At 42.8% G+C, this 19,949-nt stretch overlaps 1 protein-coding gene and 1 long non-coding RNA gene across 7 annotated transcripts in view; one reads left to right on the top strand and one right to left on the bottom strand.

Moving 5' to 3' along the window:
* KDM2B (lysine demethylase 2B) overlaps window positions 1–19,949 on the bottom strand; it is a 176,792-nt gene that overhangs the window by 75,651 nt on the left and 81,192 nt on the right. For all 6 annotated transcript variants that reach the window (XM_032800626.2, XM_032800627.2, XM_075059864.1 and 3 more), the window contains 2 exons: window positions 8,942–9,057; window positions 1,609–1,735 (listed from right to left, as the gene is read on the bottom strand). In XM_032800626.2, coding sequence (XP_032656517.1) covers window positions 1,609–1,735; window positions 8,942–9,057 — 243 coding nt within the window. The remainder of the gene's footprint in view (window positions 1–1,608; window positions 1,736–8,941; window positions 9,058–19,949) is intronic.
* LOC116836764 (uncharacterized) lies at window positions 1,769–15,312 on the top strand. The gene is made up of 5 exons (XR_004376520.2): window positions 1,769–1,835; window positions 5,930–6,044; window positions 12,686–12,780; window positions 14,038–14,187; window positions 14,901–15,312. It is a non-coding gene; the product is annotated as an uncharacterized LOC116836764 (long non-coding RNA).

Here is a 19,949-nt window from a genome sequence, read left to right as displayed (position 1 = left end):
TCTGACATCCAAGTGCTGCTTCTTTACTTTCCAAGGGATACAAGGACAGACAGTTTTGTCAATGGTTCTTTAAAGAGCTCCTTCTCCCAGAACAAAACCAGCCAGAAGCGAGCAGTTACTCAGCACGCCACACAGTATGCTTTGGGAGTTCCTGACTTATTAATCCTTCAGCGGAGGAGTTTGATGGCCCACAGAGAGGCTACGGAATGAGACCCTCCATCCATACAGATATGCTGAGATCTGCAGGGAGCTCCTTCAGATTTCAGGGCTGGTCTACACTGGGGGGGGAGGTATCGATCTAAGATACGCAACTTCAGCTTACGTGAATAGCGTAGCTGAAGTCGAACTATCTTAGATCAATTTACCTCGGATCCTCACAGCGCGGGATCGATGTCCGTGGCTCCCCTGTCGACTCCGCTACCACCGTTTGCTCCAGTGGAGTTCCGGAATTGATGAGAGCACGTTCGGGGATCGATATATCGATACCCAAAAATCGATCGCAACCCGCCGATACAGCGGGTAGTCTGGACGTACCCCCAGAGTACCTTTGCAGTCAGTCAGCTTCTCCATGCTACTTTCTGGCAGCATGGCTCACTAAAGAGCAATGCCTACCACCTATGCAGCCCCTTTCATTGAAATGTCATGATGCATTAGGTGGCCATTTATGTCCTGACTGCTGGCCATTCTCTCTAAAACCTCTGGGGCTCCCAAACATGTGGTATTCACAATGACGGCCCGCTAGGGGAGTAGGGAAAAGGGTGGGATGGAAATACTTTAGCTTCTCTCTCTACTTCCAGAAGTACCAGCCTGATCTAGCTGATACTTGTGCTACTGTCAGTCTTTCTGTACCTAAAAGCAAGATGGCATTGCCCAGTCGCCCTTTGGAAATAAAATAAATAAAGCTGATAGGCAAGACTAGAACTCTAGCTGTACTGCTAGAACTCAAGCTTACTCCAAGCTCATGTCAGTATCAACTCTTGGCACTTTCCCACTTCGATTCCATCCATCCATCTCTGCCACGGTTCACTTTCAGCTACTGTTTTAAAGGTTTCTTTGCCTTGCCTGCATTTAAGTTATTGAAAATGTAAGTTTGTTTGGTTTTTTAAATAAACTAGTCACTAGTTTGGGAAAAATAAAACCAGAGATGTAAAAAAAAAAAAAAGAAGCCAGATTTAGTGGCTGCTTGTAGTGCACTGTGTAGACAAAAAGTCCTATAAAAGTGCTAACTATCCAAACCAACAGAACAAATTTGCAATGCAGACTTTTTGGCTGCTAAGGTAATATGCCAAATGCAACAGTAAATCCTCAGCTATTTGGCAGATCACCACAACACAAACATTACTGAAACCAAGAAATAAACAAATCTGAAATTAATTTTCTGAGATCCATTTGCCATGAAAAAGCTCAATAAATATCATTCAAGGAAGGGTGCCGATTCAGTGAAATGCTTGAGCTTCAAATCTTCTCTATCCCCAAATAATGAAATAATTCATTAGGATCTCTATATTTCTCCAATTTAATTTACAGTCTGCTTTGCAAAAGCCAAAGCAATGACTAGTCTGAGGTGCCAGCGTCCATTCTGAATTCGCACTCGAAGGATTCACTCACCAATTAACATTGATTCTTTCTGGTATTCTTTGCTGAGGTGGCAGCGCTGGGTCACACAGGACACGTATCTCTCCAGAACATACCAGCACATTTCATAGTAGAAAGGATAACGGAATTTGGCATGCACCTGAAAGCAAGATTGAGACTGTCAATCCATGTGGAAGGGAGAGAAGTTTGCAGCACAAGGGCCAGTCATCATTCTCATCATGTTATCAAGAGCACAAACGGTATGCAGGAGGGGGAGGGGAAAGAGGGTGGGAGCTGAGTGAGATGTATGCGTTCAGCATACGAAATGAGGAGACTGCCTGCCTGCCTGATAAGATAGCATCATTCCTTGGTTCACTAATTTGGGTTGGTGGGGGAGGTGGGCAGGGAGTTGTGGTCTTGTGAAATCATGAAACTGATGCATGGCCCCCTAAGGTATTATTTATCTACTGTATAAACATAGGGTGGTCACATACAGATGTTAGTCACTAAAATTCAAGTTAAAATAAACGTGGGTTCTTTTGATTTCCTAAAAATTATTCCATGATTTGTCAAAACAGCATTATTACCTACAAAGAGCCAAGCAGAAAACTCGATCCTTGTCAACTCAGGTCTTTACAATACCACCATTTGATTAAACAATGGAACAAAAATAAAATTTTGATTGTTGGTATATCACATTCAAACATTAAATACAAAAAAAGGGCCCCTACATTTGTTCTACTCTTAATATTTTGGTAGTCAATCAACGTTTGCCCTGAATCAAACAGAAAAGTGGGATTCTACCAAAAAATTCTATACCCTTCCCTTTATCTCCCAGCCTTGCCATTTTCGTATTAGAAGCTGATGTCTCAGTGCTGTATATCTGTGATATTTATTTCATGTTTAAAAGAAAAAGAAACTGCTTTTTTTCCTCTAACAGTTTTCCAAGTAAGGGAGATCTCTGTGTTAAGGAAGACACTGTGGAGCCTCCAATTTGGGAATATGTATGTACATTTGGTGTGTTTGAATATGTATGTACATTTGCTTTGTTTTTTTTTTTTTTTTTTTTTTTAAACGAATGCCATATACCTTGCATGCACAGGTACTTACACTGAACAGTTCTTACTCCTTGCAGGCACTGAATTTGCATTTTGTGGGCTGGATAAAACCTATCTTGCATATATTGCAGCAGGTTTATGTGAAACAGCTCAACACATTCTATGCAGTTTAACTTCTCACTTAACCAACAGGTCTAACACATATCTGCCCACCTTTAATGAAAACTGCATTGCACCAGAAAGGATCATTATTACAGGCAGTCCATTTTCTTTAAACATGAGAGTCTAAACAGAATGACTAAATACAGCATCTGGAAACTCATACTGGCACTTGGCTGTGCAAAACAGACATTTACACACCTGCCAAGAGCAAAGCATCCACCTGTGGGATTCAGATGTTCTGCTAAAAGGTCCACATTTGAAAATTGTGCCCAGAGTAGCCAGTCAAAAAAACTTGCATCTGCTCCCATTGTAGGGGAAACTGAAACACTTTAAACAATAAAATAACATGTCATTAAGGAAACGAAGTGCATTGCAAGGTAGAGTATAAGTAATCCAAAGTGTTTACCAGAGCTGAGACCTTATAAACTCAGCACAAATGTAGCTGGCAAATCTGAACCCAGATGCTGTCAAATGTTGCTGAGGGTGATGCAACTGATTGCTGCTGCATCGTTCCAAACATTCCCTAAGTCGTGTGTTATATAGCACTGTACTTCTAAAAAACCAAAACCTAGATGCGAGAACAACATTCAGCCCCAGGGTGTTAAAGTACTGGAGAATCCTTTTTCCTTTTGGTTTGGTTACATGTCAGAAAGAAGAGATCACGTCACTTATCACTATTACAGAACACAAGGGAAATTAGCCATGCTAAAATATATGCTAATAAAGGAACTCAAATTTTTCCAAGAGAGCACTGCAGGAAACAAAATTTGCAAAGAATTGACTTACAAACAGGAAGCCGCCTTCCACCCCTCAGCCTTCAAAAGGTTTTCAGCCACATGCCTGGGAATATTAAAGACATCATTGCTCAACATTTGTTGACAGATTCTGAGCGTCACCAAATTTAGTTGTTACCAATGTTAATTCAATGTGAAAGACAAGGCAGTAATGCATGCAGTGCTCCCATTATGTATATCAATCTTTAATATTCAATTTGAGTTCCTAATTGCCTCACTATCAATGTTCCAACCCACAGCAAATCCCTCCATGCCTCTGTAATCCACTATTTGCCTGAGATGGCTCTGCTTTATAAACCTTCAAAAGTAAGAGCTACCATATGTAGTAATAGATACTGTACAAAGGTCTACAGTGCCTTTTGCTGTAGAAGCAAATGTAAGATTGACAGTGGTTTAAAAATGTCTTAAATGTGCTTTATGCAAAAGCATAAATGAATACATCATTTATGACCTTCCTAGATATTTATTAGTTGTAATGGATGTGAATTGTATGATGTACACGCCCATACCTTTTCCTATCGCATACCCGTAGGTCAAATGAACTTTAAAAAAAAATAATTATGAAGCCAAAAGTTATCTGTGATCAGTTTACAATTTACTATCTAACGTATCTTCCGCCAAGGGACTAAATCCTGCACCAGCAGGGGGATAGACTAGATAATCTAATAGACGTTTTCCAGCTCTAACTTCTATGATTAACAATTTACAATCCACTGAATACATTTTTAATTATTCCTGTACAGTGAGAAAAATTCTCTCCAGAATATGATCATATCTACAGTTCAAAGTGAAATTATTTTAGAGACTTATACAAAAAACAAAAAAACCCAAGCATATGCGAGGCACATTCCCCCCCTAGAAAGTATTAGTTTATTATAGCTATTAAAAAAAAATCACTATGTCTTCTACTTGCATTGAATTATTCTCATCGCAATATTTTTTAAACAATTTTTTAAAATTAATTTGGGGGGAAATTAATCTATCAATTTAAAATTTTTACTTTAGGTTCCAGAAAACAGAATCAGTAGCAAATACCATCATCTGTGAGTGACCACCTTACGTATATATTTTGAATGCTTATATCCTCATACAGGCTCAAATACATTAATATGGTTAAATCTAGATCAGCTAAAAATAGCTTAACATTTCTTCTCCTTCGGTAATACTGAACCCATAACACCCCTAAGCCAAAATGATGAACCTTTACATTGCAGCCTGCTTTGCAGTTACCCAAGCTGGTCTAGTAGAGAGCTAAACAGCTTGGCCTATTTGACTAGCTGTTAATTGGCCTCTAGGAAAGGCAGAATGAAAATCTCTACAAACTGCAAGGCTAGAGAATAATTGTTTACCTCAATTGCACATTAGAAGCTGTTTCCAACAATAAGGAGTAATAAAAAACATGTCTAAAAACTATTTTAAATGGCTATAACCCTCTTTAAAAATCTCCCAGGGATATGAGAAATTAAGATAGAATAAGCATGACAAGTGTACAAGCTAGGGGGTTTTATTGGGCTCTAAATCAGCATTACCATTTCAGCCATGTATTATCCTTGTCTTAGCTGCTAAAACAACAACAACTGCACCTAGCATAAAAATGGCTTTGAATACCAGCAATCAAAGATGATTAAGCATTATACAGCAGGTTTAAACACAGTGAAACCTCCATAAAATTGCTCTGTGCAAAATCAAGAGGGGAAACACACCCAGATTACACTTTGATTTGAGTGTGGCAATTACTTTGCGAATCACATCATGTAATTTACTTCTGTGTTACACACAATGGAAAGATCAATACTCAGGAGAAACCCATCTGCAGTCTGTTCACTGGCGAACTCGCTTTCAAGTACATTAAACATGATCTGGCTATACCACTCAGTGAGGATTATTCAAATAAAGAAGAAATTACAATATTTGTTCCACAAAGTAAACTGAATAGTGCATTCTGTTCATTAGGAAAACATTTACTTTTAAGAGAGACTTATATAATGATTTCAGGATTTTTTAAATCATCATTTTACAAAAAACATATGTACTTTTACTTTCTGTCACGTTTTATTGCAGGTCAGTTCATTAGTGTAGGGCTGCATACACATCTTTGTTATTGTAGGGTTACTTGTGAGCATTTGATTATTTACATGTCTTTGTTATTGTAGGATTGCTCATGAGTGCTAGACTGAGTATAATAAATTATTATCATATAGCTGCATTGAGTGCTAAGTTTGTTGCTATAGAGTTGTTTGAGTTCTGGGCCACTGGCAGACTCCCTCCCCCCCTCTTTTAAGCACTGAAACATTTATTTGGGGGTAGGGGGGATGATAAAGTATTACATGTACTTTGCAGAAACAATCTTAGATGAAACCTACAAGATTAAAGGTTAAAACGTGGGCTTCGAATCTTGAAAGCGTCCTTTTCCAAACAACAATTTAAGGGAGATTTTCTAAGGTAAAAATGGCAGGTAAGTGACCAACTTCTCAGTGCTAGTTAGACACCTAACTGCTCATTGTGACATAGGCCAATGTCTCTCTTAGTGCAATGCTGATGAACACTTGAAAGGTCAAGAGCCACCCTAACTGCCTTGGAAGGAAGAGCCTGATTTTCAGAGGTGCTGAGCATCCACAGCTCTGACTGAAGTCTACAGGAGCAGTGAGTGCTCAACTCCCTATGAAAATGATGCTCCTACTCTTCTATTGCTGCAGTAATATTATCTGTCTCTTTTCCATTTTCTCCATGGCTTTCTATGTAATTCATTCACACACTGTTTCTGGTTTACATCTTTCCTCCATAGCCCTCTCTTCTTCCCCTTGTCTCCACTACTGTTGCCAGCTTTACTATCCTCATCACCCAGGCTCATAGATTTTCTCCTCTCTCTTACATCCAGGCTCCAATATACTCCTGCCAGTCTTTCTGCTACAATCTCTCTAAAATCCTTCCTTTCTGATCTACCCCTAATGCCATTCTCTAGTCCTTGTTCTCCTCTGGCCTTGATTATGACAACCTCCTTCACTGTGGCTTCCCTGCAATTCATCTTACCTCCCTCTTTGATTTACTCTAAATGCTGTTGCTAAGATCAGCTTCCCCTCCTGGCACTCCCCTGTTCAAATCTGTCCACTGCCTTTTGCATCAAGTTCATGCTTCTCATGCTTCCCGCCAAGGTCATGAAAAACTCCACTCCTGCCTTTGTCTCTGTTCTTGATTCCCCCTACACCCACTTTCACGCCCTTCGTTCTGCCCAGATCTCCCTTTTAACTGCCCCTTTCTGCCATGCCACCTCTCCCACTGAGAATTCCTTCCTATGTGCCAAATATTCCCTCTCTCCATTCAAATCCCTCCAGGAAACCAATACCTTCTATTAATGCTTAGCAATACAAGACCTATCAGCCTTTGTGTCCCCTGGAAAGTAACGGAGTAGCATCGTGGTGTCAGAACACTGGAATGAGAGAGCCTGCACAGGAAAAAGGCTTTGCACACTGGTGAGGAAATGGTGTAGAGCCACTAAGCAAAATGTGCATGATTCAAGCCGAGGTCCTCACCCTGTATATTGTGTCTCTGTAAAAAGTGTTTAATTTAGACTGAAATCCCTAGGGTAGGCACCATGTCCTCTTGTAGGAATGAACAGCACTGAGAATACTGCTCGTGTTCAATAAATTACAATATTAAATAGACCTTGTCTACATGGGAAAGATTTACTACTTATCCTGGTATCAACAACACTAACGCACAACCTCTCTCTCAGTGTAGACACTTATTCCAGTGTAAGAGTGGCTTATTTCAGTTCAGCTTAAATCCCTTCCCAAGTGATATAAGCTAAAACGAACAAAGCCAATCTTACACTGGAATGAAAGTGTCCACACACACACACGGGGTTATACCAGTATAACTGTATCAGGACTGTATATAAGAACATGAGAACAACCATACTGGAACAGACCAAAGGTCCATCTAGCCCAGTATCCTGTCTTCTGACAGTGACCAATGCCAGGTGCCCTAGAGGGAATGAACAGAACAGGTAATCATCAAGTGACCCATCCACTGTCACCCATTCCCAGCTTCTGGCAAACAGAGGCTAGGGACACCATCCCTGCCTATCCTGGCTAACAGCTATTAATGGACCTATCTTCCATGAATTTATCTAGTTCTTTTTTTAACCCTGTTATAGTCTTGGCCTTCACAACATCCTCGGGCAAGGAATTTACATAAACTGATGGTTGAATATCTGCATTACATAACTGTGGCAGGCTATCAAAAAAAAAACAAAAAAAAACCCACCACATGGGGCAACTAAAACAGAATTACACTTCTTTGAGATTGTTATTAGTCTTATTTTATCTAGCTAAAAATAATTATAGCTATTAAGTAACTGGGATTCTAACCAAAGGCCCAATTCTCATCCTCCAAGCGTAGAACCCACACAGTCACTTACTCCATGATCTGATACTCTTCCCACTATGTTGGTGTTTTGGTCAGATGTGTGGACTCAATTCCCCCTCCCCCCAAATCCCCAAAGTTTCCCCTGCACTAGCATGGAGCTGCTGTGGAAGAAAGCTTCCCAGAGTTCAAAACAATGAGTAATGTAGTTCCCTTTTGCAGCTTTTGTATGGCTCCCCCATTCCACTCTGGGCAGCAGAACCATGCTAGTTCCATTGGTTCTTTGGTCTTGTTCCCCCACACGAGAAGGGGAAAGTGTACCCTAAAGGTCAATTTATCTCCATGTAAAAGGAAAGACGTTTACACTGGCGGTTCTCAACCAGGGGTCCAGGGCCCCCTGGGGGGGCCACAAGCAGGTTTCAGGGGGCTGCCAAGCAGGGCTGGCATTAGACGTGCTGCCTGGCCCCCAGCAGGTCGAAGCCTCACCACATGGGGCTGAAACCCAGGCCCTGATGCCCTGCCACCTGGCACTGAAGCTGAAACCTGAGAAATTTAGCTTCATAGGGCCCCCTGTGGTATGGGGCCTGGGCAATTGCCCTGCTTGCTACCCCCTAATGATAGTCCTGGCTTTTATATGCAACAAAATAGTTGTTGGAGCACAGATGGGCCGTGGAATTTGTATACCACAGGGGGTAAAGGTTGAGAACCCCTGGTTTACACTACAGGAGGTCAAGGGGGACATAAAACCAGACAAGAGACTCAACAGTGACTAGTCAATGGGAACTGGGGGCAAATAAGTGAGCAAATCCCACCAAGAAAAACAGACTTGGAGGGCCTTGTTGCCTGGCATTTACCTTTCTTGTTCCAACCACTGTGACATGGAAATACCACTAGTTCTTGTCTTTCAGAAAGGGACATGAAAAGGATTTTATATATGACACAGTCACAAGGAACTGTACACTTAAAAAGAGAATCAAGCATCCTTACCCTTGTTCTGTCCTCAATTTCATAGACGCGAAGCTGCATGGGAACATTAAAGCTATGCAGGATATTTCCACCGAACACCAGAGAATCTACTGGAGTATAAACTGCATGTATCCATCCTAAAGAGAAAAAGCAAAGAACTGAGAATGCCTCATGCTACGTAGGATCATAAAGGACTTTACAATCAATCACAAATTCTCATAGACCACCAGAAGGAATACAAATATTATTAATCCCATTCTACAGACAGAGAAACTGAGGCACTGAGAGGTTAAATGACTTGCTCAAGGTCACACTTCAAGACTGTTGTAATAGCAAGAGAGTGTTTGTGTGTGTGTGTGTATAATAGCAGTTCTGGAGACTGAATTCCTCTATTTAGCCACAGAACAGCTACAACATGGGTGGAGGCTAAGCAAGCTTCCTTTACGCTGCTGCACCAACGTGAGTCAACCACAACCCACAGACAAGAAGGAAGTTCACTCTCCATGGCCCATTCGGCTCTTAGTCTCTCTTCTGACATCACCGAACAAGGGCACAAATCATGTTAACAGTGATGTGCAGATGTATTGAGACACACCAAACAGGTATCACACAAGCCCCCAAACAGCCATCAGACAGTAGCAACTTCAAGTCACTGCCAGCCATCCTGTAGAGGTAAAAACTCCATATCCCATTACCAATTCTTCGAAACAACTGAAAATATTTGTATAAGGACCTGCCAAAGTGTTTCTCCCACTACAGCTGATGAGATTGCTAACAACCCAATCCTGCAAGGAAAGTTACCTTAATGGACTCCAAGGGGAGGTGAGGATGCGCACCGCCCATGGATCAAGCCATAGCAGTTCAGGCAGCTCGCTTCTCTGTGTTCCTTCCTCTGCACTATTTGCCTGTCACATGATTAGCTGACGCATGGGATACATAGGACTCTAGACTCTGATCTCAGCAGTGACAAAGGAATTGATCCTACTAACGATCTAGGACCCTGGGAGTTTGTAACATGAAGTCTTGTTTTAAATCAAAAGCATTTCAATTAATAAACCAGCAAGCAGAGCATAAGGGGCTGTCAATTTCTTCCTAACTGTGCACTGCTTTCCATTAAAGCTGGGGAGGTTTTCATTCGCCTCAGGATCAGTGAGGTAGCAGGAAAATGCAACCTGGGCCTATAGGGTGAACTCTCCAGCCACTAGGCACAAAAGCATTTCTCCTGTTAGAGTTTGTGGACCTGCTGAGTTATGCTTGGGAAGCCCTTTAACCATCATATATGACAGGACATTGGCTCACAGTGCTTTCACTGAGAAGCATTTATAGGAGAGGGACAGAGAAAAAACAAGTTAAAATTTTCTCCCCAGGAACACAAAGCCTGGTTCTTGGTACATTTTTCTGACTTTACTAATCTAATTCCACATCATGAATCTAATGAAGTGAAAATTACAGGAGCCCAATGGTAATGGCAACTCTGGGTTATTGCAGCTTTCTTACAATAGGTATAGTAAATACCCTCACTAACTCACTCACAATCAACAAGAAGTTTGTCACTCCAAATCAATCTAGCTTCTTTCCTTCCTCACAGGGGCAACTACTATAAGAAATAATACCCTAGTCTTAGATATGCATATATAAAAAAACTATTGAGTAAGCAGGGTAACCTAGCGATCAGAGCAATAGATTGGGAAACAAGATTCCTGTGTTCTGTTCAGTGCTCACCCACGGGCTCTGTGAACACTTGGAAAGTCACCTAACTTCTCTGTGCTTCACTTTCCCCACCTGGAAAAGAGGGTTAACACTTATAAACTGGCTTGGATGAAAGTTGCAGTTGATACTGCCCATGAAATTTATAAAACAACAACTGAGTAAAGAAGATTTTGACACCTGTAATGGCCTTTTGGTGGGTACATGCGGCAGGACTATAAAGCCTCTTCACAAGCAGATCAATGCACCAGATCACGTTAAATATATCTATTAAACATACAAATGTAATTAAAAAACTTGTAAAAATAAATGGCTTTCCATACCCTGGTCCATATGGAGGTGTGAGAAAGAGAGGGAACCTAAATAAAGTTACAGAGCTTGGAGTTAACTGCTTTTACCAGATGATCAAAGATTCACGTGACATAAGGGAAAGGGTTGGAACTGTGTGTAAAAAATTAAGCTGCTACCAGGTCTCAGAGACTGACATGTTGGGTAGAATGGGATTGGATCTGGCAACTCAGGGTTAACTTATTCTGATGAGGCAGGTATAATTATTTCCATTTTACAGATAGGAAAACTGAGACTCAAAAAGGTCACAGTGAAGCAGTGTCAGAGACGGGAATAGAACCCATGAGTCCTGACTCCCAGTCCTCTGATCTAACCATTAGGAAATACTTCTCTCCTCAATATATCCCAACACACTGAATTGTAAATACTGGATATGATTGCTTTATTAAGGAATTTTACAGTGCTGTCAATTGTTCTAGGTTATTTAAAAAAACATTGTTGTCAGAGATTTACGACTAATGTAAAAATTCACTGAGCAGAAAAAGTTGTTACTAACCTTTCTGTAACTGTTGCTCTTCAAGATGCACTGCACATGTCCCTTTCACTGTGGGTGTTTGTACGCTCCAGTCCACAGTTGTTGGAGAGTTCTCACCCTCAGCAGCATCCATCGGGGCAGCCTGAGCATCCCCTCTGCTGTCTCATGCATATTACACGAGCATAAAGGGTCAAGCCAACCCAACTCACATCCCACCCCACCCCAGAGTTCCTTCCTACTGGAATTACTCCAATAGCGATGAGAAGGAGGGTGCATCGTAGACATGTGCAAAACATCTAGAAGAACAGTAGTTACAGAAAGGTCAGTGATGATTTTTTCTTCTTCAAGTGACTGCACATGTCCATTCCACTGTAGGTGACTCACAAGCAATTCTATTTGAACAAGGACTGGAACACCACTTGTCCAAATTTAGCATCATCTCTTGATTGTTGAGAAATTGCATAGTGCGAGGTAAACATGTGACATGTGGACCAGGTTACTGCTTTGCAACCGTCTAATACACATGAGCCAGAAATGCTGCACAGGCCACTTGGGATCTAGCTGAATGACCCAATATTCTATCTAACAGCTCCACATTAGCGTAGTGGTACGATAAGCAAATACAACTGGACATCCATGCTGAAATCCTCTGTGTAGAAATTAGGCTGCCCTTCGTGCTGTCCACAGATGCAACAACAACTGAAATGATGATCTGAAAGGTTTAGCCTGTTCCAGATAAAACACTGATGCTCTTCCAACATCTAGTGTGTGCAATAGCTCTTCTCCCTTGTTAGCATGAGTCTTTGGAAAGGTCGGTAAGTAAATTACTTGATGATATGAAAAGAGGAGATCACTTTTGTAAGGAACCTTGGACGGGGATGAAGGTAGACTTTATCTGTGTAAAAAAAGTATACAGAGGATGTAATACTAATGCCCTCAACTCCCCTACTCTCCTGGTCAATGTAATGACTATTAAAAATGCTACCTTCATTGAAAGGTGTAACAGACAGCAAGTCACTACAGGCTCGAAGGGAGGATCCATCAGCACAGTTAAGACTAAATTCAGGCTTCAAGGTGGAATAAGACTCTGTATGTGTGGAAACACCTTGTCCAAGCCCTTTAAAAACATTACAACCATTGGACTGGAATAAAGGAAGTGTTTATCCCCAGGACGGTGAAATGTCGACATAGCTGCTAAGTGTACCCTAACTAATCTCTAATCCTTGATGTTTCAGGTACAAACACAGTCCAGCCTTTGCTGAATAGAACCAAGGACGAGGGAGACACCTTTCAGCCTTGACCAGATGGAAAATCTTTTCCACTTAGCAAGGTAAGTTGTCCTCATTGATAGTTTTCTACTATTCAGCAGTACCTCCTGCACCTCTCTGGAGCAGGACTTCTCCACCAATGTTATCCATGAAGTCTCCAGGCCAACTGGTGAAGAGCCTCAAGGCTGAGCTGTAAGAGGCAGCTGTGATTCTGTGAAACTAAGTCTGCCTGAAGTAGGAACAATGGAGAGACTGACTGATAGGTCTGAGAACTGAGACAAACAGTGCTTATGAGGCCAAACTGGGGCAATCAGTATAAGACTGTCCTTGTCTGGTTTGGCCTTGCATAGAACTCTGGGCAGAAGAGCTATGCAGGGGAATCGTGTACAGAGACCCTCCCACTATGGCAATAAAAAAGCGTCCATCAGCAAACCTGTGCTATGACCTGCTGTGGAGCAGAACTGGTGTCATTTTTTGTGTTGTCCTTTGTGGCAAACAGATCCACTTGGGATGTTCCCCAGAGCTAGAAAATGGACCTTGCTACGTCTGGGCGAAGGGACCACTAATGATGGTTGATAAATAACTTGCTTATGCGATTTTCCGGTGTATCCTGAGCCCCCGGGAGCAGGGCCGCCATCAGAAGTATAGAGTTACTGATGTAGAAGTCCCAGAGCAAGATTGCTTCCCAACAGAGTAGTGAGGACTGGGCTCTTCCCTGCTTGTTTTCATAAAACATGGCTGTCGTATTGTCAGTCAGCATCAATACATCCCTCATCCTGATGTAAGGAAGGAATGCCATGCAAGCTAAATGGACAGTCTGCGGATTCCTGATGTTTATGTGCAAACTGAAATCTTAGAGAGACTACAGACTTTGTGTCTGCAGGTGTCCCACGTAAGCATCTCATCCCAGATCCAAGGCATCTGTGATTAATGTAAGTTAGTTCGCCACACCTCTGCACAACTCCCTTGAATGTACTGTTCGGTCTAACCCCCAAATCTAGGGAGGATAAGATGCAATTTTGTACGTGCACTAACATGCCTACGTGGTGTCTTCTTGGAGAATATATCTCTGCCACCTAGACTTAAAGGGATCTGAGGCACTGTCTGGAGTACTGGACCATGTAAGTGCACACAGCCAAGTGACCCAGAAGTCTGACCATGGAGAGAGGATAAGCCTTCAAATCCAGAAAGAGGCTTTGCATTGCAAGAAATGTTGCCTCTGGTAGCAAGGCCCTGGCCATTGTGGAGTCCAGGACCACTCCAATAAATTCTATTTTCAGTATCAGAGACAGGACTGACTTGTCTGTATTGATTAACAGGCTGAGCATGTTGAAAGCGGATCAGATTATGCAGATTCTGGACACCACCTGCAACCTGGACTAACTTCTTATCATCCAGTCATCCAGATAAGGGAATACATGGACCACTCCCCCCATCTCCAGAGGAAAAGCTGCTACCTCCACCATATGGTCTGTAAATACAAGAGGGGCAACTGAGAAATCAAAGGGAATGGGCTGTGAACTGATAATGGCAGCCCCAGATAGTGAAACTTAGAAATGTTCTGTGGCCTTGCTGAATTGATACATGAATGTAGGCATCCTTTAAGTTGAGAGCAGCATACCTGTCCCCTGTCTCCAGAAAATAAGGGAAGCTAAAGTGACCATCCAGAATTTCCTTATTTAAAAAAAATCAAAAAAAAACACTGCCTTATATCTAAAATAGGCCAAAGACCTCCTTTTGCCTTCAGGATCAGGAAGTATTTGGAGTAAAACCCCTTTCTGTTGAACAAAGATGGGATCTCCTCTCTAGCACCTACAAAAAATGATTGTATCTCTTGCAGTAATGCTTTCTTGTGAGAGAGGGTCCTGAACAGGGAGGGGGAAAGGGGACAGAAATTTGGCACAGAAATAAAAGGAAGTGAACATCGCACTTCCACCGTGCTTAAATTCCACCGATCTGTTGTGATTTGGGTCCAAGCATGATAGAAGTAGGACAAGCAGTTTGCAAAAATTAGAACAGAAAAGGATGGCACTCTCAGAACAGGTAGACGGCTCTTGAGCTACCTATCAAAACGAGCTGTTGGAAGAAGTCGCCTGCCTCTACAAACACCAGTGGTTGCAGAAACTGAGAGAAGTGGTGGTGGTGATCACCATTTGTCACCTCTGCTCCTTTTCTTTGGTAGATCTTGGGCTTAAGTAATAAATCCCTGAAATCACTGACACTGATGATGGCAGAATGCCTTCCGCTGAGGGATTTCAGCTCCAGGATTTCAGGCTCACTCTAAAATCCTTGAAACTATGCAGAGCCTCATCCATCTTTTCAGAAAAGAGCAATGATACCTCAAAGGGTAAGTCCTGCACTAGCTCTAGCACCTCTGGAGGGAGGCCAGAAGAGTCCAGCCAAAATGACCACCTCATTGTGATGGCAGAGGCCATGCAGTGCTCTGCAGATTCTGCTTCATCAAGACATGCCACCAGAGCTGTTCTGGCAACCATTTTGTCCTCCACTATCAAAATGAGGAAGTGAGGCTCCCAGATGAAGTGAAGCAAGTCTCTAAATTTCAAAACCGTATCCCACAGGGTGAAATTGTAGTGTCCCAGTAAAGCTTGTTGGTTTGCAATGTGAAGCACCATCCATCTGTGGAATAAAACTTCCTCAAAAATAAGTCTAGCTACTTGTCCTCTTTATTCTTTGCAGTTGAAGCCCGGTGCCTACAGTGCTCCTATGAGTCCCTGTCTTTCCTTTTTCTTGGCAGCTGCCACTACAAGGCAGCGTGGAGGAGGGGGATTATATATGTGCTTGAACCCATGGGAGTGGACATAGCACCTTCTCTCCACATTTTAGCAGCCATTTTAGCAATCAGAAGCAGGGAAGGTGGGCTCTGCCAAACGATCTTGGTAGACTCTAAAAAAGCCTAATTTATTGGAAGAGCAATTCTAGCTGGGGCCACAGTAGAATGTCCACCAGCTTGTGGAATTTTTCCTGGACCTCCTCCAGGTGAATATCAAGTCATAGCCATCCTCTTTAACAGCATCTGAAGAGTCTTAACATTGTCCAGAATTGGAGAAACAAACTCCGCCACAATTGCCTTATCAGGAGATGAGGAAGAGGGTGCTAACAATACTGGGGGCCAGTCCAGTTCCTAGCTCTCATGCAACTGCTGTGTGAGGGATCCCTTGGTGCTGGTCTCAGTATCAACGCTATCATGCTTGTGGCAATGATGCTCCTGATGCTCAGCAGATTGAGCTGACTGAGATGGCTGCAGAGATTTTGACGGGAGGGGGGGAACCTCGTGGGTTCCAAAAGGGTCACCGGACGCCAGCTATGCATAGCACCAGGGTTCCTCCTATAAGTTCCCTGCTGGTACTAAGGCGGAAACCAGGCCGGCAAGTGGCATATCCCTCTGATGGGACCAGGTAATTGGGATACATAGGAACCCACTTCAGAGTCTGATGAGGACAAAGTTTCTTCTTGAGATCAAGGCAATGCCATACCCACCAGTGCCAGAGAAGAACGCTCAGACTCTGAAGAAACTGGAGCCAGGGATATCATCTATGGCTTTCCACTAGACACTACCAGCCTTACTGGCACCCTGACAGCCACATCCAGTGGAGCTGCTTGGTGTGGAGCTGAAAGCATGGGGGTGGTACCCTGGGCACTGGTGCCAGGTGAGTCCCCTGAACTGCTAGTGATGGATGAACCGAGAGGTTCAACAGCTCTCCCACAGCCTCAGATTCCTCAGCAGTAGATGGTACCAGGAAGATAATCTGCAATATCATGGCACAAGGAGAAGCCAATGAAGGTGTGTCAGGAGCTGGTCTCGACAGGCCCACAATGGGCTCTGGGGTTAATGAACTCCCATGTTTAGAGGTGTGCTATGGGAAGTGCTTACTCTCTGAACACCCTCCCAAGTCTTTAGCAGAGCTCATCCTCTTTGATTCCTTTCACGACCTTGGTACTGAGTCCAATTTCTGATCTCTCCTCTTCGGTACTGCTGATCTGTCTCTCCATACCAGAGGTGCTGGAGTTGTGCTACTGATCAACACCAAGATGCTTGGTACCCAGACCGAAGTACACAGCTCAGATGGAGGCTGTAATGCCAATATTAACAGATATTTTAACCTGCTGCCCTGTGTCTTTTTTCAAATGGGGCTGAAAGCCCTTACAAATGCCACACATGTCACTCCCGTGAGCCTCCCACAAGCGCTTAAGGCAGCTGGGGATAGGGTCATTATTCAGCATAGCCTTGCCAGAGAGCATGCCATACGTCCAGTACCAGAGCTGATACCCAAACCGGGTGCCAGAACCACACAAAGAACAAAAACAAAACAAATGTCTATGAAGTAACTGACTAACTACTAAGCTACACTATACATGTGTACTATTTACAGGCATAGAGAAAAAGACTTGCAAAAACAAGGACAGGGCAACAATCATCACAGGTGATAGGAAAGAGCTGAGAGGGGTCTAGGGCAGCTCAGCCCTTTATGCCTGAGCAATGCGCACAAGTCAGCAGAGGGTGCTGAGGCTACTCTGATAGGTACAGTTAAGGATAAAAACTCTCCAACAATTGTACACTGGAGCACACTAACACCTACACTCAAAAAAGAACTTGACTTTAGAGGCAACAGCAAGCAGAGGTGGAGGGAGAGAAAGAAGCTATTGCTTTTGGTTCTTTCATTTTATAGGGAGTGCAAAAAAATATCAACACAGGAGTTAGACTTTAAAATATACTTTTTAATTCCACCATACAATATCAAAAGTGGCCTAGGTTGCTCAAATTATGTTCTCTCAGGGGAAATCCATACTTGAGCTATTGCTTTCATTTCTTCCCCTCATGGATTTTAGTCTCATCACATCTCCCCAGACCTCTCAGTCTCAGCCTCACAAGCCCAAACAGGTGTTAAGGGCTCTTGTGTTAATGATCCCCAAACTCACTAGTAGTGGACTCTGATGTGAATAGGTAACAGCTCCAGAGGAACAGTCACTGACCACCAGGTCAATGCTCCAGTGAACAGTGCCTCAGGCACAATAAATCCTTAATAGAAATATTACTGACAAGGGAGTAAATATAGCCTATTTTTGAACCAGTCATTGCAGAAGAGCCAGTAAAGAGGGCAACAGAGAATTTGAGGAACAATTTTCAGAGGAAGCCTCTACTTTTGTGAGTAACATGCTTAAATCCCTGCTTAAGCCCACAACTCAAGTAATTACTTATCTGACTATAATATCTGTGTCTGTAGTTAGAAACAAAACTGGTCCTGTTAAGGCCTTCTCAGAATATCTGAGCCCAAAACTCCGAGGCCAGGCTGAAAATCAGGCCCTTTAAATATACATTTTTTATAAAACAAATAAGAAATGACAGTAGTGCTGTTAACAGACTCGTACCCAGTAAGGAGACATTGAAATAACAGCATTAAACCCACTAAAGTCAGAAAAAAAAAACTCAAGAGGGCAGGCTACACTCAGATCTGCTGACAACGCACAACAGAACCATAGGGGCAGAATGTCCTTCAGGCACATTACAGGGGGTGCAGACGGGCAATGCAGCCACTGGAGACCAGAAAGTCAACCAGAACTTTCTGTGGTCTCCCAGGCAGTGCAAATCAGTGCAGCAGCTTCGCCTTTCTTGGAAAGCACACAATACATTCTTCTCTCTGCACTCAGCCATCTCTGCTGGCTGGGAAGGAAGGGGACCAAACCTAGGTCCATGCTCTCCTTTTAGACTTCCTAGCCCTTTTACACAATTAACACTCACAGGAGACCTAAGAGGAAGCAGGGACTATGCTCCCCCATGGGACTCAAGCCAGCACCTGCAGAAGAAACAAGAAAGAGAAGATGCTGGTGCTCTCCTTTTCTTTGTGCACCCATGCGGGGTCCAGCAGAATCTGACTCCAATGTCGTACAACCAACCACTTTCAGACACACTGTATCCTAAAATACGTCAGGCCTGCTTAATGAAAGCATTTACAGAGTTGATAACAGCACAGAAAGAGACCAACATTAGGAAGTGTATACAAGGAAGAAGAGATGTTTACAGATGAGATCAGAAATAAGATGGAAAGTTGACAAATTAGCATGACACAGAAAGTCTGGTCCAGAAGGTTAGACGTTCCAAGGTAAAGACTCCTGCACTATCACTAACCAGATTGGATGTAGGGGAAAGAGAGACAAGGCCAGTGCTAAGAGAGTGGAAGGGGTGAAGAGGAGAGTACAGAGAGACAAGCTGTAAGTAGGAAATACCTTTTACATTTCCTGATTGTAATACTGGGGGAAACAAGCTCAAGGAACGTACAAGCTCAGCTGCTACATTTGATTCATTCCCACAGCTCAAACATCAGCAAGTTATGAAACAACTAGATAACTGTTTGCAAACAAGAACATGAAGTGGCTTTCTGAGCTTCCTAATTCCAATATTCAGCATCACACAAGTGGGTTTTTAAAAAGGAAGAGGGTTTTCCTGAGCAGGTGAACAAAATGGAGCTACAAAGGTAACTGAGGTCATAATCTGAAGGCATTGGCGTTCCCTCATTATCATCATGTATGTAATAATACACTACATTTATCTCTCAGTCCTGCTATGATAGGTTACCAGTACTATCTATTGGATAGAATATCAAATCTGTTTGCATGTATGATCATGTCATCCCCTAATGGATGCAATGTCAGACAGGCTCATGCATGTTTGAATTTTTTGACCTGTAATGGCTAAATACTGCTATGGAAGCTACAGTAGACATCTCTTAAGTGTGTCTGTAATCAATTTTCCCCCTAGATCCTATAGAGGACATAAGCCCTGATATTACTGCACAAGCATGAATCTTTTAAGGCTTATTGCTAGCTGTGAGATATCTCATAAAAGCAAAGCGCGCACACACACACACACACACAAAACTTAGCAAAGTTCATTCCATCTTTGATGCTAAAATAGCCTGGGACTAATATTAGAACAAAGGGATTAAGGACTGAAAAAATCAAAAGCAGGAGGAACAACACATTTTTGGTTGAAGGACAAAAACAAAAACACCACCTACTATTACCTGAGACTGAAATTAGATTTGTGTGTGAGCGAGACTGCAGGGCTCCAGGGACCAGGGCCGGCTTTAGGCTGATTCGCCCGATTCCCAGGAATCGGGCCCCGCGCCTTAGGCGCCTTTTTAATTTTTTTTACTTACTCTGGCTGCGGTCTGCTCTGGGGTCTTCCATGGCCCCACTCCTCTGACCAAAGCGC

This window comes from Chelonoidis abingdonii, chromosome 22 (assembly GCF_003597395.2).
Source record: "Chelonoidis abingdonii isolate Lonesome George chromosome 22, CheloAbing_2.0, whole genome shotgun sequence".
Taxonomy (NCBI): domain Eukaryota; kingdom Metazoa; phylum Chordata; order Testudines; family Testudinidae; genus Chelonoidis; species Chelonoidis abingdonii.
The sequence above is the reverse complement of the archived record's forward strand: the minus strand, read 5'-3'. Positions and strand labels throughout refer to the sequence as shown.